The sequence below is a fragment of the Hippocampus comes genome, unplaced genomic scaffold, assembly GCF_001891065.2.
Source record: "Hippocampus comes isolate QL1 unplaced genomic scaffold, H_comes_QL1_v1.1 scaffold249, whole genome shotgun sequence".
In the NCBI taxonomy this organism is placed as follows: domain Eukaryota; kingdom Metazoa; phylum Chordata; class Actinopteri; order Syngnathiformes; family Syngnathidae; genus Hippocampus; species Hippocampus comes.
Window position 1 is genome coordinate 1,503,131 of NW_017805035.1, and position 21,733 is coordinate 1,524,863.

Below are 21,733 nucleotides of genomic sequence, written 5' to 3' on the forward strand. Positions count from 1 at the left end.
TAAGGAGAAAGTCAATTGCGTTTTGTGTCCCTCTGTTTGTCAACTTGTACCTGCCCGTCCACCCAGGGATTGGTCAGTATGTGTGCGCGCCCGTTTGTGTTGTGCTTGTTTATCTGTGAGTTTGTCTGTGTCTGTTTGTAGAAGGACATGAAATATTGCAGACATACATTTTAATCAAATACATTGAAAGTCAAGAAGCACAAAGTCGTGTAAAGGTTAATAGATATTTTGACAACTCAATTACAACTTGTATTTGGGAACATTGTGACAAATGAAGAAAGTCCACTTTTGATGCACAATACACAGATACATTTACACAATGGCAAGTGGGGGGTTCTTGGGACTCAGACATGTCTAATGACATCATGACTGAAATAGTGTTGGGCTGGGTCGGAGCGTCTTGAGCCAAAGGTTGAGGGCAAACTTGGTCCCTGCGCTGACTCGCTCCACGTCGGGCCCCCTGGGCGGCGCGCGGCGCAAGAGGACACAGACGGGCAGGGCGCCTTTCTTCAGTCCGCCATCAGGGGACACCTCGGACACCCTGATAGGGGACACGGGTCAAGGGTCACGTGCTTGTCACCCCATCAGGGGTCCTGAGCACCATACCTGACGGAGGCAGGAAGGCCTTCTGGCTCGTCCGTTTCAGCTGCTGAACAGTCCTGCCCATCCACGGCGGCCACCGAGGCGCTGGCCAGTGGGGCGTCAGCCCACAGACAAGCGCTCACCTCAGCGGGGGAGGGGCGCAGACACTCCTGATGACATAATTGACACGTATCATCAATTACGCTCCAATGTTCAGTCAACGCTAGGTTAGCATGCTAGGTTAGTGTCAGGGCTGCAACTAACACAAACATGAATTGACAAATGAATCGACAACTATTATGATAATCCATTTGAGACATTAACTTCACATTGCTCCAAACCTTAAAAGTAAACTAAATCTGCATTTTCTGTAGTTCTCCTTCAAAGCAGATTGATTTTCTGTGTATTTTCAAAATTCATCTTTTAATTAAAAAGATAGATTGTCTGAATCAAATAATAGTTGAAGCCCAAATTAAGATTACCTGGAGCTGCAAATGCGTGTGGGCCGAGTGGAGCAGCACGTAGACCACGAGGTGGTGCCGTTGGGGAGGTCCTCTGCTCAGCATGAGGGGATACACTGACTGACACGCACCAGTGATTACTTGGATTTGATCGACAAACGCGCACACACTATCCTGCTCTCACCTCCCACACACCCAGAAACTTTGCACTTGGGAATTGTTCCGCTTCCACAGCCAATCCCGTTTCCTCCTTCAGCTCCCGCAGACCCGCCTCGAGAAGCTACATTTGTTGTTTTAATTATTTTGTGACTGACAGGTAACTATCGGAACCTTGACACACATGCACAGTGCACACACTGGGATGTTGCCAGGCAGCTGACAAGTCCGGGAAAACGTACCGTCTCATCCGGTTCAAGATGGCCGCCTGTAGGAGAAAAGCAGCGTGAGAGAAGGTGGGCGTGGCCCCTAAGGGGGGAAAAAAGATGGTGGCAGATATCTGACCTGGCAACACCCAAATATTGGGAAATATTCGCAGGTGTTTTGCTCGTCGGGTCAGCAAAACTCTTTGATCGGCAGACTGAAGGATGATGGCCACTCCCACGTCCACTCCCCTCTGCTGAATGTCCAATGGGACAGCGGCCGCCTCTTTGACGGACAGGTGTTTGATGGGACAATAGGCGGGCCTCTGACAAGCAAAAAGCAGTCACGGTCATCAGAGTGACTGGTAAACTGTCAATCAGGTCCAGGAATTCCCCCCGGACCCATACCCGAATGAATAATAACAAATCAACTTCATTGGCAATAAGGTAAGTGCCAAGCGGTCGCTACCTGGAGGAGGATGCCGGTTGGGTCTCGGGAAAGCACCAGGCGGTTCTGATCCAGCCGCCAACGGATGCTCGCCTGGTCGCCAGAGCCCAAGCTGCCCGTCACGCTCTGAGGGCGGAGACCGTGTCCGGGTCAGGATGGGCGCCAAGCCCAGAACGGAAAGGTGACACGCACCTGGAGGAAGGGAACCATCTGCGGCGCCGCCCCATCCATGCACGTCCATACTATAACCCTCCGCAAAACCTCCATCTCCATACACCACGTGATCACTTGCTCCTCTGTCGGAAACAAACAAGCACCGCCAATCACGTCCTTGTAATGCAGTTTACACGTAGCAGTAGCGACCAACCAATCCTGATTGCAACTTGTTCAATGTGTCCTTACTAGGGGGGAGCTAATCACAAGCTAGCTCGCGAATGCTAAACAGACGAAATCCAGCAGCGAACGCATCCGGTCGGCGCACGTTTCCCTTCCTGAAAATTGGATTTCACGGGAAAGTCAAAATAGAGAAACCTACGCCAGTGAGTGCAAGAGGGAAGAAAAGTTTGCGCACCGACGACACAGCAGTGACAAATAGTTCTCCTCCTACATCTGGTGTCAAATTTCACAATAAAAGCGAGCCGTTCGGGGTGGCTGAGCGATGACGTCTGCACAGCCAGGCTCTCTTGCATCGAGCGGCAGCTTGATTGTCAGAGAAAGAGGAAAAGTTCAGCAAAAAAGTTTTTGAGGTTGCCAGGAGCGGGGATATCGATCCACACTTGTTTAGTCCCAACAAAGCTTTTAATGTGAAGAGCCTTTCTTCAAACCTTCGACTGAGGTGAACCACTTCAGTATTTTGCGCACCAGTCTTGGCAAACATAAAGTTACAAGTATATGTCATGTATGCGTGTGTATTTCATGACCAGTCATAAAGTTGTACACACATTAGGATGAGGAACTGTGTCCAAACTTTTTACTGAGAGTGCATGTGTTGTATCTGTCCATCAATATCGACATTTTTGCATGTGTGACTTTCATAAGTTTGCCAGTCACATGCACTCCACTTGGCATTAAAGAACCAAACAGACCAGGACATTTGTTGACACATTTATTGATTTTGGTTGATTTCAAATGCAGCGAGGTGCAATTTCCCCCTGCGGCTAATGCTACACGCTAACTGACCAAACGCAAGCAAGCTGCAAAGTGAAGAAACGAATATCCGTGCGAGTCGCGCGACTTCCGGTAAGTGACGTGAAGCTTGTTTGCATGAAGTGTCTTAACTCATGTGGTGAACATGTCGGCAGTGTTAAATTTGGCTAGCTCCTATGTCTGCTTGAAGCTAAATATTTTGTCCAACCTCTTTTTAAGAAAACACAACCAACTTTCTTATTGTGTAGGCACTGATGCATCTCAGAGTTGTGCAACGATATCAAGCAAAGGCTCATGGGGGATATAATGAGGACACATTCTTAATTTAGCTCGCTAATGAGCCACAATATAAAAATCACAGTACAACCCCGACCCCATACACACAAAGGCTATAATGTCACTACTACCCTATTATATCGTGGAAAAAAAAAAACGTTATGATGCTGTTCTGTTACTCCTCTCATTGTGTTGTAAATCAAATGGTCATGCTTCAATGATGCTGTCACAATGTTGCGTTGATTGTCACGGTGAATCGAGCTAGGCCTCGTCATTGCCGCCAGAGCAGCTGCCTCCGCTCCCCACCTGGTAAGAGTCAAACGTGAGACATGGCGATCGGTGATTGGAAGACGACAACGGGTGCCGTCTTACCATGATGGGCGCGTAGTGGAAGCGTGTCCTGATGGCTTTGGTGATGCAGACGCAGAGCAGCAGAGAGACGCCGGCCTCCAGGAACAGCAGAACCAGGACGAGGCCGCGCAGGCCCTGAAGCACGGACTGGAAAAAAACAGGTAGCTGACAGCCCTGCTTTCGGATATCCCGTTTACGGCTACCTTATTCCGCTTGCTTAAAGCAACTGACGCTCCATCAAAACAAGACCCAGCTGAGCATAAACACGTGCTCCAGTCTGCTGTGGGTGGAATTCTAGCGTCCGATGACGACTCAGGCAAGTACCGTGTAACGATGATAGGCCACTCGGTGAGCCACTGGCTTAAACTATGCGGCGGCTCGTCCACGGTCAAACTTACGTTCAATAATCTCAGATTTGAGACACAGTGATTCCATGCTGAGGAATCGTCGAACAACTGCTCGCCGCAGACGTCCTCAGAGGACCAACTGGTTGCTAGCAGCCAGCTCAGGTAGGCAATGCCTCCCAGGCTCAGCAGGACGCTGATGACGTTGGACCACAGACACGCCCACATCTGCACGACACAACAAAAGGGCTGACCAGCGGGAGAAGAACAATGGGATCAGCGTGATGTCATCAAAAGGAGACTCACCAGCCGGATGGAGGTCTTCCTGTGAGCCGCCAATGACAGCCAACCAGACACCAGAAACTGGAGGGACAGCAGAGGGCGCTAATCAAACACTTGAAATGTCGACACATTCCGCAAAACACGTCACACCACGTCGCATGACTAATATACGTTACAAGGCAAATGATGCGTCACGATTTCTGGGTCAAACTTTGCATTTTGCGCCTCAATTAAAAACAATGAAAGTCTCGCAAATAATAAATCCTGGCGGGTCCCATCACATGTCACATAACATGACACACTGTATGTCAGTGCACCCATCACACACATCATATGAACATAATAACGTCACATGTCGGCAGTCAACTCACCCAGACGCAGAGGCAAAATGCCACGTGCACAAGCAGGAACCGCGAGATGGCCGTCAGGCTGAAGAGAACGCACAGCGACCCGATGACCAGCTGGACGACCTGCAAAGACACGCACACACAAACATCAAGCTCTTGCGTGGCGCAGCATCCGGAGGCATTGTGGGGACCTCACCCCGAGGCCGGGGATCTCCCCTCGCTGGTAATCAGCAAAGCCGCCGTCCTTCTTGGCGGGAAGCGCAGGTGACGTGGTCTGCTCATCGGTGGTCGGAGCCGCAGCTGCGGAGTGTAGCGGGATGGATTTTGTGTCTCCGACATCTTGCGGGATGACCTGCGTGACGATCAGCATGCCGCCGACACTCGTGACGGACGAAGACGTTGCCATTCTGCCACAGAAGGACACACCTTTTTGTAGAAGTCAACCCTTGCTCAATCACCGACTTTGAAAGAAGCGCGTTTGAGGGCTTTTTACAAGACAAAGGCAAGTGGTAATTTCCAATACGACCCGCTTCGACCACAACACGCGATGTGGCAAGACGACGGGTCATAAGTCCTGGTAATGACTGGAGATGAGTTGTTCCCATAATACAGCGAGAACATTTACCTGGCCGTTAATATGTGCAATGTCATCTGTGGTGCCATTTGATGCCCGCCACGCTGTGAAAATGGTTTGCGTCCACTTCCTAACACTCAGACTGACCTCCTGCGCATCCGGCTCATACATGTATGGTCCAATATACATCTTGCCAACAACCTCATCTTCCTCCAACTCTTCAAACATCTGGATTCTCTCAGATATGTGTAAAATGTCGCTTTTCGAATCGATTTCTGACCGGCTGTGTACATTTTCCATCGTGAGCCCTGCTATTGTTGTCTTAAAGTGACGTCACACTTCTGGGTTTGTCGCTCGTCAGGATTTCACTTCGGGAAAACGATTAGTTTGTCGAATTTAAGACATTGTTTTTCATTCTTGAATGTATTTTGCTTAACTACTTGCGACATAAAAATGTTTCATTTGGGACTTTGTAAACTTACTTCACTATTTACCTTTCATTTTTGTTTCACTGATTTGTTTGAGATGAGGAAATCACCAGCGAATCCAATCATAATATGACATCACTGTAGCGTGAACCTTTTACATAAATTTCACCAGAACACCAAACTATCCCAAACTTTTTGTGAGTAGTAGATGGATGGAAACATTTCGGGGCGTATTTTTCACACGCAAAGGCTTGTTGACAAGTCGTCCGTCCGCCAAACGCGTAGATTTCACATGGCGTGAAATAACCCGAATTGCGCATAAATGTGTCCTGTTTCGGTGATCAGCTGTCGCTCCATAAGACTTCTTGTCGTTGTCCCACAAAACAGCAAAACGTATCAAAGTGGACAAGTTTAAAACGAGTTTCGGTGAATGCGTCACGTTTGGCGAAAAGGAAAGCAGGAAGTAAGACAAGTGACGCGACGTCTCCAAAAAAAACAACAAAAACAAACTCACCTGCTGCTCGGTGGACGTTCAACGGCACTCTTGAGACACTCCACTCCCTAATATTCTAAATAAGTTAAATAACTGGATGTTAGTAAAATGCCTAGTCAAGTCGATTTGATCGTGAGACCAAACCACGGAGATTGAGATGATGCGTTTGTTGGCACCTGTAAAAATTGTACAAAGAACCGACATCTATCACACCACTACACATAACCGCGTCAAGTGTTACAATATACGGAGTAACAATACATAAATAATCAGTCGTTTTGTTCGTACGACAGGCCCTAAAACCTGTTCGATGGACGTCAAACTGGTCGAGCCAAAACACGAAGTAAAATTTGAAGATGGATTGCAATAGTTCCTACAGACACTGAAAGCACCACAAACATTTCCCGTCATTTACGTAACTTTTTTTTTTAATTGTATTTTTTTTTCAAATGTACAAAACACAATGGCATGGTAAATTGTTATACATAAAAATACACCAATTTTTTGGGGGTTATTTGCTTTTTTGCTTTGGTTATTGTAAAATGAAGCAGACGATGTGTTTCACAGCTCATTTAATGACCGCCATTAGTTACAAATTTCATCATTTCAAATGAATTTCAAGTTCGGCTTCACAATGCTAATGTTGATAAGCTAAAATGAGCTAAAATACACCAAGCTAAGATGGCGTGTTGGTTAAGTGTTGCTTGTCAGGGAGTTGTCGTAGCTCCACCCTCGGCTCTGAAACTTTGTCATGTTTTTTGTCATCCTGGGTATATGATGATGTACCCTCATGACAATTGGCGGACTTCCTGCGGACACATGCCAGGATTGCGACTGACACCAGGAAACAGATGCAGGTGGTCAGCACCAGGGCCACCCCAGCCAGCCTTCCCTCGTAGCTCCGCCTTTCACAGAGCACCTGTGGCGGAGAAGATGTGGACCCCACCCCGATGGTCGTCCAGTCGTTCTCTGCACCGGCACCAGGGCGCATGGAGCGCGGTCGAGCCGACGCAATGACTTTGTAGCTGGCGACCGTTTCCGTGTAGCCGTCCTCTTCTGCTTGACAGTGGTATTCGTCCAGCGTGTCTGCGTTGGCCAAGAAGGTTAGGCTGCCGTCCCCCGATTGGATGAACAGTCGCGGCAGGAGGTCTCGGATTCGCGAGGACGTCCACTTCAGCGTGCACGACTCCCAAGGTTTGTAACACCAGAGCCTGACGACTTCATTGACGCCCGCCACCACATCTGCATGCGGCACACAGCACATACCAGACGTCACGTCAGATATCATACGCCAAGTTACAGGTGGCACGTCAGACATATGTCACATCACAACCCACTGGTGAGTCGACACACAACACATGCCACACTCCACGGTCAGACGTGGATCATCTCATGCCACATTTCATGTTACACGTCACAAATCACAAGGCAGACATCACACACCAGATGCCACATGTCAAACGGCACACGCCATCAGAGTTCACAACTCGATGTCTCACTTTTGACAGGGGGGTTTCCGCCTTCACCATGACATGCCTTCGCCACGTCACCACCCTCCAGGAGTTGAACCCTGATCAGCACACATGTTCAAAATGCGCTCCGTACATCAACAGTATGTGAACAACGTGAGCTCATTTAAAGACAGGCTGTACATCATCAATATGTGGTCGAATGTCATCAATATGTGCCAGCGAGAAGATTCCGTCGGAAGGTAACCCGAACGCTAACCCCAAACCCTAACCTTAACTCTCACCCCTAACCTTACCCAAACTCTAACCCGTAACCCTAACCACTCAACCCTAACCCCCCTAACCCTTCATCCTAACACTAACCCCCAAACCTTCACCCTAACTCCAACCCCTAACCCTAACCCTACCCCCTAACCTGAACCCCTAACCCTTAACATTAACCCTTAAACCTAACCCTCACCCCTATTCCTAACCCCAACCCCTATCCCGAACCCTAATCCCCGAACCCGTACCCAAACCCAAATCCTAACCTAACCTTTACACTAACCCTAACCTCAACCCTAAGCCTACCCCCCCAACCCGAACCCCAACTCTACACCTAACCCTTCGTAACCCTAATCCTAACCCCCTAATCCCTAATCCCCTAACCAGTCTCAATGGAGTTGTTCTCTGTGCGGAAGGTCTCTGTCACACTGAAGATAAACAGTCTTAAAATTTGAACAAATTCCTCCGTGTGAACCTGACCTTGTGCCTCTGCCCCCGCTAGCCCACCCAGTATGTGATGATTATGTGATCAATACATGATTATAAGTGATCAAAACATGATCAATAATGACGCCGGCATGACAGCGTGGTCCATACATGCGTTCTTCCTGTCCCGGTTCCTGGTCTTTGGCTTTTTCACGTTCTCGTTCCTGGTCCAAACGGGCACACATCTTCCTGCTTCGGCTCCAGCCGCAAAGAGGGTCTCTGGCCAATAGGCAGCGTCCGCACGAGCGGTGGGTGGAGCATTGAGCCACTGGCACGGCGGTGACGCCGCCCCACGAGGCGACGAATGCTACGCCCTGATAATGCCACACACGCATTCAGCAAAGACGTCTAACGGGCCGGATGACGTCAAACCTCCACTTCACCTTGGAGGCCGACAGCGCCAAGGCCGTAACGTGGTCGCCGCGCTCCAGCACCGCAATCTCCTCAATGACCCGCGGACCCCGCGAAGACAAAAACACTTTGTGCAGGATTCCAGTTTCTAGAAATGCAAACACACTCAACTGACATCACATCTCTTTCATGTTTCATGTTTGCAGTAACACATCGGTCGTGACCACGTGTCTTTGAGGTTTGCGTCGGCAGGAAAAACCAAAGGAGTAAAAAACACTTTGATGGGCGATGTAAATGACTTGCAAGCACGTGTCTTTGAGGCTCACCGGTGAGGAGGAAGAGAAGCTGGTAACGCCGGCCGTCAGCCGCGCGCACGCTCATGACCGCCACACGACTGTAGCGGTGGTGGGTGGAGACCAGCAGGGGGCCGTTTTGCTCTGGAGCCACGTGGCCATCTGTCAGGAAGGTGCGCTTCACCTCCTCCAGTTTGCTGTGCGAGGCCCCCTCCAGGCCACACTGGTTGCACACACACACACACACACACACACACACACACACACACACACACACACACAATCATTCGCCATTTCCGAATCACTTCACACCACACGACATTTGAAGCGAATCATGGTTAATGTTGCCAATGGAGTCCGACTAAGTAATTTTTTGTGTTGGGAGTCATTGATTGAGATGCTATTCCCCAATCTGTGCGCATGGGGCCACTTCCGAATCACTTCACACCAGAGGGATTTTGACATTGGGGGCCGAGATAAATGACATTTGAAGCGAATCATGGTTAATATTGCCAATGGAGTCCGACTAAGTAATTTTTTTGTGTTCAATGGATTGAGATGCTATTCCCCAATCTGTGCGCATGGGGATTTTGATGTAGTCAACTAAATTGCTGAGTCACCGAGGCATGATGACGAAAAGTGCGGTCATTTCATTTATGGGTGACAGACAAACCTGCCCGAAGTAGGAGCTCTTGGCCGGCAGGGGGCTCCACAGGTGAGTGTGAGCATCGAAGTGCCTGTAGGGGCCTGCGAACGCCTCCCTGAGGGACGCCAGCCGGAAGGCACACACCGCCGACTCGGGACGGAGGGACCTGCGACAGCGACAGGAAGTGGAGCGAGTGGCATCCGCGATAGACGGCTTAAGGACAGTCTTTGTTCTCAGTATTAAGGCAACTGAGCACACAGTACTCGTTGACATCTATGGACATTTTTCTTTTTTTTTTTACTGTCACTAGTTGTAACAGTAGGACAAGGTAAGGTTTGTTGCGCACCACTGTGAGCTGAAGACGGCGTAGAAGAGCGTGTGGGTGGTTTCTCCATCCTCCGGCGGCAGGGGGAGGGCGAAGATGTCGCGCAGGACGGCAAAAGGCGGCAGGCAGCGGAGTGTCGTCTTCACCAGCGACGTCCACTTCTTCTGCAGGATCTGGACGCCGCCCACGTCATCCTGCCGGCCACAACGCGGGTTGTTTAGTTAGCGTTGGCCTGTTGCCTCTTTGGTATGCCTAAAGGTCATGTTTTGCTGTGTGCTTAGCTACATGCTACATGCTAATGTGAGTGTCCTTGGCGTGAGTCCCAGAGCACCTGGCAGACTCTGGCCACGCGCGCCACGTGCTGCTCCTCGTGGACGTTGAACTCCTTGGCCACTTCATTAAAGAAGAAGAAGACCTTCCTTTCGGCGGCGTCCAGGGCAGAGCCCACAAAATCTGCCTCTGCACACAGGAAGTGAGGGTGACGGCCATTCTAGGGGAGCCCGTGCGCGCGGAGCGTCACCTTCCAGTAGGATGGGCGATGACTCCTGGCTGACGTCTGGACGTCCGCCTTTGCTGAAGTGTCGCGCGATGAGTGGCGTGACTCCCTTGAAGTCGGCCATTACGGCGGTGAACAATTCGCCGTCTGCAACCCGCACAAACAGTCAGTCAGGAGGCGGGGCTTATGCACTTGACGTCACCCGAATGCGGCGACCGGCGGCGTCATTGCCGACCCGCGACGAGGGCGGTGCTCCTTTGCCACGGGCTGAATGGGCAGCGACCTCGGACAGCTGGCAGGCGGGTCATGGCCAAGGTGTCGGCGTCCTGCAGGGGGAGGAGGAGTCTTCAAACAGGAACGGTGACAGTACAAGAATGTCATCAGCATGCCCACGCAGGAAGGCCGACGGCTGCACTCACCAGGAAGGCGTCACGTGGGTGGAAGGCGAAGCTGCCGCAGGCATACAAGTGCGACGCGTTCAGGTGCTGCAACACCCCCACAAAGTTTCCGCACTCCATCTACACGCACACACACATCGTCTTTGATCTTCCACCCACCACGGAAACACATGAAGAGTCTCACAGAGGTCAAAGGTTACCGTGGCGTTCTTCCCTTTGCTCCGGCAGACGTCCACATCGGAGTCCGTCGGACGCCAGGACACCTGCGGAAGGGGTAGACGCGTCGCGGTCAGGCACCGTTCGGACAGAGTGGCGGGCGCCAACCGCATCTGTTCACCTTCCTCTTCAGGGTCAGGACGTCACCGGCGCTCACGTCCAACGAAAGCACAGCATCCCGCGCGCCCACGTAGAGCGTGTCGTGGTCGTCGCTCAGCAGCAGCGTGGTGAAGTTGTGGGTGTCGGCCAGAGAGAAGCGCACGAGTGGCCTGTCGGGAGAGTCTGAGCACAAAAACGGTTTCCATGCACACGGACCACTTCCTCTCTGAGCTCAGACGTGACACTTGATACAGGAAGTGGTCTGAGCTCTGGCCAGATGGATGACACATTGACAGTTTGATTGACAGCTTGACGGACAAGACTGCGAGGGTCACCACGACAACACTGAGTGACCGCCTCAATCGTCGTCATCATGTCGGTCAATGTTTCCATGGTTACAAATCATAGAGCACGTATCATGTGACCAAGGTCCAATCAGATGCACAGGAAGTGGAACAAGAAGGACAAGAATGACTCACTAAAGAGGAAGGAAGAGTGCGCCTGGAGCGGCAAAACAGCGTCCGTCCCAACAGCATCCATCCCGATGGTGACGAGCAGCAAGACGAGTGCGACGGCCATCGTGAAGGTAATGAGTGACAAGTAACAGGAAGGCACTCTACCACTTCCTGTCGCTTGGTCTTCAGAAGGGGGCGAGGCAGACGATAGCGTGATGCATTCAAACTTCTTGTTTCACTTCTGCGTCGCCTCTTTACGACATCATTGCCAATGTCTCTTGCAAGAAGTTCAAAGTCAGGTGATCTGCTTTCTTTTTAACCACATCACATCTCCATATACATGCATACAGTCGATCTGCAAGAACAGGGCCCGGAGAGCAAGAAAAATCTCATCTATTGGTGATACTTTGATGAAATTTCATTTCATGGCCTACGCGTGCCAAAAAGCAGCATCACATTCTTGCTACCGTACACATAATCAGATCAATGCTGCAAATATGGACAAAATGTTTATTCTTGAACTTATTCCACAAAACGATGCTTGTTCATTGTATTTTGCTAGTCAAACACACACAGGCGGCATCTGGCTTCCATGACATCACTTCCTGTCTCGGGGGAAACATGACGGATTTGGAGTTTGATTACTTTTATTTCGTTAAGCAGCAACAGAAAGTGACAGAAGAGTCCTGCAGACGTGACATCACTCCTGCCATTGTTTTTTTCCCCCATTTGATATTTTTTCCTACAAAAAAAAAAAACATGGACTTCATATTTTGTCTTCAGTTTGTCAGTCAAGTGACCTCCTGCTAAGGCATGGCTGTAAGGGGGCGTGGCTTCCTGCAGACAGCCAATGAGAAGCGGTTGCTGCTTTGGCAAGAAGGCACTGCAATGCATAACCACCACCAGCGGGGGGCACTGTCCTGTCACCGCGGCTCTGGTCTGGGCGGAATTGTGGGACGCGATGGAGGATGACGACCGCCACGGCTGGAAAATAATAACACAAGTCATGCTTTCGACTTCTTGTTTGGAATCATCATCAGACAGGCGAAAAACCTCGGATGACTTCTGATGGGGCAACAAACGGAATTGCGGCGTTTCCAACCTGTTAGGCGAGGCTGTAGACGCAACGGTCAGATGGGGGCGAGGCGGAAGAACTGACGGCTTTTTGGGGACCGCTGGTTTGGGCGGACGTGAACCCTGACAAGAGAATTTGTGGGACACGATCACGCGCGCAGGACGTCCCACATGAACGCAAAATACCAAGAGGCGTGCGTGTACCTGATCGGGTGAGACTGGGTCAGGGGGGAGGGGCTTAGTGGGTGGAGCCGGTCGGCTCGCTCGCAGCTGAACATTTTAGCGAAGGTAAGGACAAAGAGTGGAAAGTCAGGAAACATGCTCATGCTGACATGCGTGTTAAGTAGCGAAGATTAGGGCTCCTTTTCAGAATAATTCCATTCATAGAGATAAAGACACCCATTCATTTTTTTTTAAATATAGAATCGTCTGCTATTGTTTGAATTCAATATGGCTGCCACATAGGTCTCTGATTTTTGTATCATGAGATAACAAAAACCTTTATTTGTCTCACAATGGAGAAATTCCCAATTTACAGCAGCAAAATTATGAAAGGGAGAAAGTGGAAGACAAAAAGTTAATAAATATAAATATTAAATATACACAGAAGCATATTAAAAATGGATGAGTGGGGGTGAGTCCAGTTTTCATGAGGCTCCCCCTAGTGGCTTTAAGCATAGCTTGAAGGGAAAAAATAAATACAAATCAATATACAAATAAATAAATAAAGGCTGCCCGTGCCAACTGACACGGCCGAACCGACCCAACACTCGTTTGGCCCCTGTTTTCATGAGCAGCCCATTACTTGGGAGCTGGTTTTGCGTCGATTCGAGATTTGAATTGCAGTGAGGCCGCCTGGCCAAGCCTCAGATTACAGCAAATCACTATGAAAGCCACTCATTGTTTGTGGACCGCCAATCAGCATTTTCCCTCTCCAGCCAATCAATGGCCATCGTGCCTCCTGTCCAGACAACGGTTCCTACCTTAACACCTCTGGCAGAAGGGGCAGGTGGAAGAGGCTTGGTGGGCGGAGCCGGACGACATTCAGATTGCTGAAGTCACAACAACAAATGAGCTGAAATTTTAAGGCGGCCGGGCTGCACACCGGGCACGCGACTACACTTTGCAACTCGCAACTGGAACAAGACACAAAACAACTTTCAACACACTGCACTAGAGTTCTACAACATTCTAGAGCATGTGTACATGGACGCTGCAACATTCAAGCACTACCAAAAAGAAAAAAAAAAAAAAAGTGATCTATAAAGACACTACATTCCACAGCATTTTAAAACACGGCAACATTTTACAGACTCGATTGTGACTAAATTCTAGAAGCTTTTATTTGGCCTTTTGGAACATTGCAACATTCTGTGCAGTATTTAAGGACGCTCTAACGTTTGACAATTGATTCTCGAACAAAGTACAACATTGGGGGAAACATTCTACACATTTGACACAATGTCCCTACCCTAAAAGACATTCCACAATGGCCTCGAATGCTCACGGGGAACATTCGAGCACGCTACACAACATTCTGGAGCATTCTCAGGTTCCCCAGAAAAGGCATGAGAACACTCAACAACAGTCGGCAGACCAGCACACTCTAGAGCAGTCGCGAAGCCATGACAACACGCAACAGTCTAGCGAGAAGATGGCGTGACACAGACAGGAAGTGGTCATGCCTGTTTACCTGCGGCGGGGGATTTAGTGGGGGGGCGGGGGGAAGTGGCTTAGTGGGAGGAGCAGGCCTGTTGGCAAGCTGATTGGAGAGAAAACAGGAAGTAGCAGCGTGACAGACATGCGCCTTCCACGTGTTCTCACGTCAAAGTCGTCATGTTTTTTGGGGGGGGTTTTTTCGGTTTCACTTACCTCCTTGAGCGGCGGCGTTCCGGGGATGTCCGACGGTGGTGACGATGACACGTTGGTCTCAAACCTCAGCGGACGAATTTGATCCACGTTGCGGTCCGAAGAGCGCTCTGTCGCCGGAGTCCTGGACAGCGGTCGCACGTGTTCACATGTTGGCGCACGCGCACACGCATAAGGTACAAATGTGTAAGTACGCATACGCGCACACACTGCGGGTTTACCGGTTGTGTGAGGATTTGGGTGAGAGTTTGCCGCCTCCCAAAGAGAAACACGCGCGACGGAGGCGAGGAAAGCGAAGAGCGAGGAAGAGGAGCAGTGCCGGCAGGATGACGAGGAAGAGCACCAGCAGGGCCACCAGGACCGGATCAGACCCTATATGCGCACGCACACCCAAAATACACTTCAAGTGTGATTTGTGTTTTATTTGCATGTACTTTTTGTGAGTGTGCGTGTGTACCTGTGGCAGCGCTCGCCGGTCCGCTGTCCACGCTACCCCCGCGTCCGGCGTAGGCGCAGTCGGGCGGCGCCCATCCCGGTCGGCAGTGACAATTGTCGTTGCTGTTGCAGATCTGAAAGACAGGAAGAGCTGAGCTGTTGCCACGACGACGGGCGGCGGGGCGCGTGAACGGCGGGCCACTCACGCCGTGACCGTTGCACTTCCTGTGGCATTCATCCACGCCGAAGACGGAAACATCCTGACACTTGTGGTCCAAGCAGGCCTGGAAACATAATGCCACTCTTTTTGATGCAGTGGAGCAAGATAGTTGCTACAAATCCCCTTGTAGTGAGCGCAGGGGTGCGGTAAGACAAAATCATTCATCGGCACATTTGGAGGTTTTGGAGTTCGGAGCCACGCAAGCACGCACGCACACACACACACACACACACACACACCATCATATTATACTGCCCCCAGGTGGCCAAAGTGCTCACAACACAAAGGGCTGGACAATGAATTCATGACACACCAACTGTTTCAACCTTTCCATTCTTTTCAATGACGTGATCATGAGTGTCGTCCAGGGCTCTTTTCCTGACTGAAAAATATTTTGGTAGTATTTTGGTGGTTGTTTATTTGCAAGGCCTCGATGCCAATTCCCTTCCTTCCATTGGGGAAAGGTGACTTGAGATGTGCGCATTTTCAGTTGCGAGCATGGCCACACAACATTGACTCAATAGTTCAAGACGACCGCTGCATAGAGATTTTTAGACGATGGAAAGTCAGCGGGTCTTCGGGAAGAAATATTCTCACAATTATAAGCACTTGATTTTGTTCGAATTTGAGCCAGTTGCGCAAACGTTGCGCTTTTGGTCCAGCCGCCTTGTGACGCCTTGATGTATTTTGATAAACACTTAACAGGTCGGAGGTCGGGGGTGAGCTCGGGCCTGACCTTGCCGGGTCCGCAGGCGGTGCCCTGGGCCACGGAGGCGGGGTCGGACACATCGTCCCCCAGGTGGAAGACAGTCCCGCGGCACACCAGGTCGTGGAGATCGAAGCGCACGGTGGTGGTCAGGATCTCGGTGTTGGTGCCCAGCAGGGGGCGCTCCAGGCCGCCCTGGCACTGGATCCTGCCACACTGCACGTCACTGCAACCACAAACGCGGGAAGTGATCCACCACCAACAGGGGGCATGCATGTTACACACACACACACACACACACACACACACTAAAACACTGACTTGGGTGCACAGGCAACGTAGGACCCGTTGGCGAGCTGGCCACAGTTTCCGTATTTGTTTCCTTGCTTGTTGACGGACGAGAAGCAGATGGCCGGTGCAGCGGTGGCATCTGACGACACGAGAGCGCCGTTAGAATTCTCACGTCACATTACCGGGTGGTTACCTTAGCGTGACTTACTGGGTCCCCAAAGTGTCTGGCACTGCGCATGCATGCTGGCGCAAGTGCCGGCGTAACAGTAGGCGGCGCCGTCTTCGCAGGGCTCGCCATTCTGAACGTAGACGTTGGGCGGGCAGAAGGGGGAGGAGCCCGTGCAGAACTCGGGCAGGTCGCACTCTCCGATGGGCTCCCGGCATACGGAGCCTGCCGCCCGCAGCTGAGGACGTCAAGATATCTTTAAGATTCAGGCCAAACGTTTGAAGGGCTCGGGCAGGGGGCGGTGCCTACCTGGCAGTCCTGGCAGCAGACGCCGTCGGACGAGCAGCGGGCGCCGGGGCGCAACTGACACGTGGCCGCATCACAGCAGGCGTCCCGGCACTCCTGACCAATCAGAGCACAACAGGCCATCGTTACGTACGAGCTTCGCCTGAGGCGTGTGAGCCGCCAGGGCGCGTACCTCCAGCAGGCCGCAGTCGCACTCCTCGCCGGGCTCCACGTAGAGATTGCCGCAGCGTGGCCCGCCCAGGAGGCGTTCGGGCGGCGGCACGTTGAATAGGCACATGCCACCGCCTCGCAGAAGACTGACCGACAGGTCGGATGCGCTGCAGCTGCTGAACTGCTGACCCGGCAGGAACCTGTTGTGGTGGGTGAGGGTGGGGGGAGCAATGAGGCAAAGGGGGAGGGGCTTTAAGTCCACAGCAAATTGGCACCAAGATGTCAACAGTCCAGCAACTCAGTCGGAAGTCAAAAGCAAGTCAGCAGGAGGTAAGTAGCACGTCAACAGCAATGGACATTAGCAGGATGGCAGTCTGCGGGTTTAGGTCAGGGTTGCGCCAATGAGAGCGGCGAGCTGTGCGGGTGCCGACCCGGTGGAGGGTTCCATGATGCAGCCGCCCATGCGGGGTTGATTGTCGCAGCGGCATCGCCGTTCGGGGCTGTCGTGGCTCATCCCCAGATTGTGTCCCAGCTCGTGAGCCACCGTGGACGCCACGCCCAGGACGCTGACCAGGTGGTCCTGCTCACAACGGCGGCGGGTTGCTACAACCGTCGATACCGATGGCGATGATGATGAAGATGAGCTGGCCGCACCACTCACCACGTTGACGCCTCCTGAGCGGTCTCTGGAGCACATGGACGCCTGCGCCGCCATGCCCACCGTCGTGCCGTCCAAGGCGCTTCCCCTGCGCCACACCGGCACAAGGTCAACGAGAAAGCAGTCAGCGGGAAGGTCAACATGGCTTTTGGCGGGCGTACATGACGAGCTGAGCGTTGTCGTGGCGAAGGCGTGGCAGGAGCTCCCTGGTCCGCCACAGCAGGAAGTTGTTGAGCGTGGCGCTGGGGTTCTTCTCCACGCGGATCTTGTCCCGGTCGCTCCACACCTCCAAACCCGTCAGCGCCACGCGCACCTTCAGCGGCCGGTAATACTGCCGCGCGCACGTACACACGCACAGTATTTTTGGGGCTCTGCAGGTTGTCGCCATGGTGATGGCAGGTTCAAAGGTCTCACCCAGTCCACCTGATTGGCCACATCCAGCAAGCGGTAGATGATGGTCTTGTTATTCTTCTGGTAATTCAAGAACTAAACAGCAAGAAGGAGATTGGTCATCACAATATGCTAATGGTGGCGGTCAATCAAGCGTCCACTCACCTCCTGGTGGTCTGCCACCAACACCAGCTCGATGTATTTGGTCTCAGACAGGATGTCCCTTTTTATCTGCGCACAAACCAAGTTCAGGAGAGGGCTTTTCTTATTGGTTTCATTCCGCCGTTTTGTGTCACGTCGCGCCCCTTACCCTGTGTTGCGGGTGCGTGATGGTATCGTGGCGGACGTCGGCGTGGCCGTGCAAAACGCCGCAGCTCGCGGCAGCTTGGTCGGCCACGTGAGCGCTGGAGAAGATCAGGTGGTCTCCATCTTCTCCCGCCTCTTCTTCAACTCCTCCTCCGCTGGCCCCGCCCCCTTGACCACTTGCCGCAATGCTGTGGCGCGGGGGGCGGAGCTCCTGCGGCTGAACCTCCAAACTCAACGAGGAGTTGACGGCGATCACGCCGCTAAAGAGAAAGAAGACGGTCGATGGTGATGTCATCCCTTTTGACAAACGCTCGGTGGTGGTGATCAGTCAGGGCCAGCAAGGCTTTCTCTGCAGGCCTCAACACTGTGACAACCAAGCACTGAAGGAAGTGTACAATCTCCGTGTTATTGGTTGTTCCATGAAAATGTCAAACGCACGTGTCGAAGAACAATGAAGAATTGTGTAAGCGCTGATGCTTGAGCAAATCTGTTAATCCTTCAGGGCTCAGGGATCGCCGTAAACCACTTGGAAAACTCACCGCAGACCGGAGCAGGTGCTGATTGCCACTCTGGAGCTTGGGAATCCTCTTACGTTGCCATGGTAATAACAATGCGTCTGCGGAGACAAAACCAAACGGCTCAGCTTGGCAAGTCCATCTTCGTGAGGTCAGGCGGTCAGTCTGTCACTCAGTCAGATGGTCAGCTGCGTTCAAGGACTCACCACAGGGTCGTCCGTCATGGAAATTCCAGTGCCGTTGGGCAGGTAGAAGAAGACGTTTGGCGCTTTGGGCAGGAGGTCGCTGAGGTCGAAGCGCAGCCATCAGTGCAAAGTTGTTTCCAAGTGATGTTGATCCATCTGCGCTCACTCACCGATTTTTCTGCAGGTCCAGGACAAGGACCTCACCTCGGACCTTCAGGCCACACTGCAGATGCTCTGGGTGACCGTCCTGAAAAGATTAGCACCTTTAACAACCGCAGTCAACAAGGACCACAACCGACCAGGACCAAGTCAAGTCCAATTTTTTTTTATTTATAGAGCCCTTAACCACAGGAAAGTCCGAAAGGGCTTCACATGCCTCATTCATTCAGTCCTCTTCGTCCCGTCTGGGACATAAGGCCTCAGTCAACTCTATCCATCGTGCCCTGTCTCTGGCGATGTGTTGGGCTTGTCCCCATGTGAGATCCTTCTCTTTCAGCTCCGCCATCACAGTTCGGCGCCATGTGGTTTTGGGCCGTCCCCTCTTTCTCTTTCCGAGTGGAGTCCATCTCAGCGCTACTTTCGGTATGCGGTTTTCCTCCATCCTTAATACGTGCCCCAGCCATCGGAATCGTCGACGCTTGATCTCTCCTACTATACTCTGGCTTCCAGTCAACGTGTAGAGATCACGGTTGGAGATAATGTTTGGCCAGAATATATGGCAGATCTTGCGGAGACACTTGTTGTGAAAAGATTCCACTCTCTTCATATCCGTCGTCACCACTCTCCAGCACTCGGACCCATATAGCAATACAGACTTCACGTTGCTGTTGTACAGATGGATCTTTGTGTGAAGACTGTATTGACGGGACTTCCAGATGGCATGAAGCCTGGCAAATGCTCCCTGTGCCTTTGCAAGCCTCGCCTTGATGTCCTTCTGCGCGCCGTTGTCAGTGCTGATCAGACTGCCCAGGTAAGTAAAGTTGTCGACAGCCTCAAGAGGTTTCCCACTGTTGGTGATAGGAGCTGTCACCCTGGGGTTGATATACATGACCTGGGTTTTGGTGGTGCTGATGGTGAGTCCTGTTTGTGCAGCGAAATGACCCAATCGGTCAGTCTTCTCTTGCAGATGGGTATGTTTGGAGGACAGGATGGCAAGGTCATCGGCAAAGTCCCGGTCCTCGAGTTGTGAGAGGAATGTCCACTGGATCCCTCTGGCTTTGTCAGCTGTTGTCTTCCTCATGATCCAGTCGATGATAAGAAGGAAGAGGATCGGAGATAATATACAGCCTTGACGCACACCGGACTCCACTGAGAACCACTCTGTCAGGGTATTATCCAGGATGACACTGCACTCGAAGTGGCTGTAGAACATGCTAATCAAGGGGATGATCTTGGGTGGTACACCGTATGAAGGCAGTATTCGCCACAATGTTTCCCGATGTACGCTATCAAAGGCCTTCTTAAAATCCACAAAGTTGATGTACAGTGGCACATTCCATTCCAAGCATTGCTCGATGATGTTGCGCAAGGCAAAGATTTGGTCCATGCATCCTCTGCCCTTCCGGAATCCTGCTTGCTCCTGCCTAAGCCTGGGGTCAATGGCTTGGTCGATGCGCTTTAGTAGGACACGGCAAAAAATCTTGCTAGGGATGGAGAGAAGGGTGATCCCACGCCAGTTGTCACACTCTTGGAGGGTGCCTTTCTTTGGGAGTTTCACAATCAGACCCTTCGCCCAGTCTTCCGGTATCACGCCCTTCTCCCATATCACGCTAAAGAGATCTGTAAGAAGAGTTGTTCACATGCCTACGGTTGCAAAATATGAACAACATCCGCTGATCTCAAATCTCTGTCAAAGAAAATAAAATAAAACAAATAAATAAATAACGGAGACCAAAACCAACCAGGACTTCGAATCAACCAGGCCCACAACCAATCAGCACCATAAAAAACAAATCAACCAAAGTGACAAATAACGATGCCCACAAACAACCGGAACCAGAATCAGCAGGGACCACAATCGATCATGACCCCAACCAACCAGCATCAAAATTCACTCAGACCACAACCAAACCGAACCGATGTTCATCCAGTGGCTATGCAATCAGTGGCTTTTCCTCTTCTTTGAAGTGGAACTACTTCCTGTTACAGGCACATGACAGGAAGTAGGTTTGTTTCTTAGAATTGGATTATTTTCAAGGTCATGACATCACACCAGAAGTCAACTTGCTACAACAAACGCCGCGACATGCTGAACGTGCCGCCTCCCATCATCCTTTGTATGTGTGTGTGTGTGTGGGTGTGGGTGTCGGTGTAGGGGGATTTCTACAGGATGTGATCTCAGATGTGTTCGTCCTCACGCCCTGTCTGGAACATTCTGGGAGATGGCCATGTGACTCACAGTGTATGACATCATCTTCATACCTATTTTATTTTATTAAGACCAAGATGAAAATGAGGAAGATCAGGGAGTACCTAACCTTAACACTCAAGAATCCCCCCCTCCCTCTCTCTCCTCTCTCTCTCTCCCACACACACACACACACACACACACACACACACACACACACACACACACACACACGTCAAATACACACTGAAAAACGGAATAATATTTTTTCCCTTTGAAATAAATAAATAAAATTAATGAGCATTAAAAAAAATTCCCTTGGAACTCTTGACTTTTTTTCTGGAAAAACGGTGCTGCAAGAAGTGTAGAGCAATGTATCGAGCAACGACTGTAAGGTTCTACTCACCTCGCCGGCAGTGGTATGCGAGTTGATGACGATCTTGCAGCAGCCTCCGCCATGACAATGCACAGTGGTGCTCATGTCCCGCCGCGCCACCACGGCCCGGATCTCCTCCAGCGACGGGAC

At 51.3% G+C, this 21,733-nt stretch overlaps 4 protein-coding genes across 5 annotated transcripts in view; all 4 read right to left on the bottom strand.

Moving 5' to 3' along the window:
• Positions 1-155: 155 nt before the first annotated feature.
• nudt17 (nudix (nucleoside diphosphate linked moiety X)-type motif 17) lies at positions 156-2,856 on the bottom strand. 2 transcript variants are annotated; one of them, XM_019863673.1, is made up of 9 exons: positions 2,422-2,856; positions 2,043-2,146; positions 1,872-1,976; positions 1,545-1,728; positions 1,442-1,467; positions 1,228-1,323; positions 1,065-1,163; positions 607-752; positions 156-541 (listed from the first exon to the last, which is right to left on the bottom strand). In XM_019863673.1, the coding sequence occupies exons 1-9, from the start codon at positions 2,537-2,539 to the stop codon at positions 364-366; spliced, it is 1,056 nt and encodes a 351-aa protein (XP_019719232.1). In that variant the 5' UTR covers positions 2,540-2,856; the 3' UTR covers positions 156-363. The 2 variants fall into 2 exon arrangements, with proteins under 2 accessions (XP_019719232.1, XP_019719231.1); XM_019863672.1 differs by having other exon boundaries at positions 2,386-2,856.
• Positions 2,857-3,431: 575 nt separating this feature from the next.
• On the bottom strand, positions 3,432-5,937 carry LOC109512160 (uncharacterized). Its single transcript, XM_019863693.1, has 7 exons — positions 5,919-5,937; positions 4,793-5,003; positions 4,621-4,719; positions 4,274-4,330; positions 4,022-4,195; positions 3,645-3,770; positions 3,432-3,578 (listed from the first exon to the last, which is right to left on the bottom strand). The coding sequence occupies exons 2-7, from the start codon at positions 5,000-5,002 to the stop codon at positions 3,534-3,536; spliced, it is 711 nt and encodes a 236-aa protein (XP_019719252.1). The 5' UTR covers position 5,003; positions 5,919-5,937; the 3' UTR covers positions 3,432-3,533.
• A 664-nt stretch (positions 5,938-6,601) lies between these two features.
• Positions 6,602-12,003, bottom strand: LOC109512135 (semaphorin-4A-like). The gene is made up of 14 exons (XM_019863650.1): positions 11,614-12,003; positions 11,157-11,317; positions 11,020-11,082; positions 10,841-10,939; positions 10,657-10,747; positions 10,446-10,568; positions 10,257-10,384; positions 9,947-10,119; positions 9,628-9,766; positions 8,988-9,177; positions 8,694-8,809; positions 8,422-8,624; positions 7,591-7,661; positions 6,602-7,333 (listed from the first exon to the last, which is right to left on the bottom strand). Exons 1-14 carry the CDS (start codon positions 11,711-11,713, stop codon positions 6,768-6,770), a joined length of 2,223 nt encoding a protein of 740 aa, XP_019719209.1. The 5' UTR covers positions 11,714-12,003; the 3' UTR covers positions 6,602-6,767.
• Positions 12,004-12,218: 215 nt separating this feature from the next.
• adam15 (ADAM metallopeptidase domain 15) overlaps positions 12,219-21,733 on the bottom strand; it is a 20,643-nt gene continuing 11,128 nt past the window's right edge. Inside the window, exons 18-40 of the mRNA XM_019863618.1 lie at positions 19,031-19,107; positions 18,882-18,960; positions 18,700-18,776; positions 18,165-18,420; positions 18,020-18,085; positions 17,879-17,950; positions 17,626-17,795; positions 17,468-17,552; positions 17,238-17,386; positions 16,829-17,006; positions 16,660-16,752; positions 16,393-16,588; positions 16,215-16,323; positions 15,924-16,119; positions 15,174-15,251; positions 14,990-15,101; positions 14,754-14,904; positions 14,536-14,656; positions 14,357-14,425; positions 13,647-13,715; positions 12,868-12,933; positions 12,692-12,786; positions 12,219-12,573 (exon numbers count right to left, since the gene is read on the bottom strand). Of these exons, the coding sequence (XP_019719177.1) occupies positions 12,513-12,573; positions 12,692-12,786; positions 12,868-12,933; positions 13,647-13,715; positions 14,357-14,425; positions 14,536-14,656; positions 14,754-14,904; positions 14,990-15,101; positions 15,174-15,251; positions 15,924-16,119; positions 16,215-16,323; positions 16,393-16,588; positions 16,660-16,752; positions 16,829-17,006; positions 17,238-17,386; positions 17,468-17,552; positions 17,626-17,795; positions 17,879-17,950; positions 18,020-18,085; positions 18,165-18,420; positions 18,700-18,776; positions 18,882-18,960; positions 19,031-19,107 (2,625 nt within the window). The 3' untranslated portion in view covers positions 12,219-12,512. The remainder of the gene's footprint in view (positions 12,574-12,691; positions 12,787-12,867; positions 12,934-13,646; positions 13,716-14,356; positions 14,426-14,535; positions 14,657-14,753; positions 14,905-14,989; positions 15,102-15,173; positions 15,252-15,923; positions 16,120-16,214; positions 16,324-16,392; positions 16,589-16,659; positions 16,753-16,828; positions 17,007-17,237; positions 17,387-17,467; positions 17,553-17,625; positions 17,796-17,878; positions 17,951-18,019; positions 18,086-18,164; positions 18,421-18,699; positions 18,777-18,881; positions 18,961-19,030; positions 19,108-21,733) is intronic.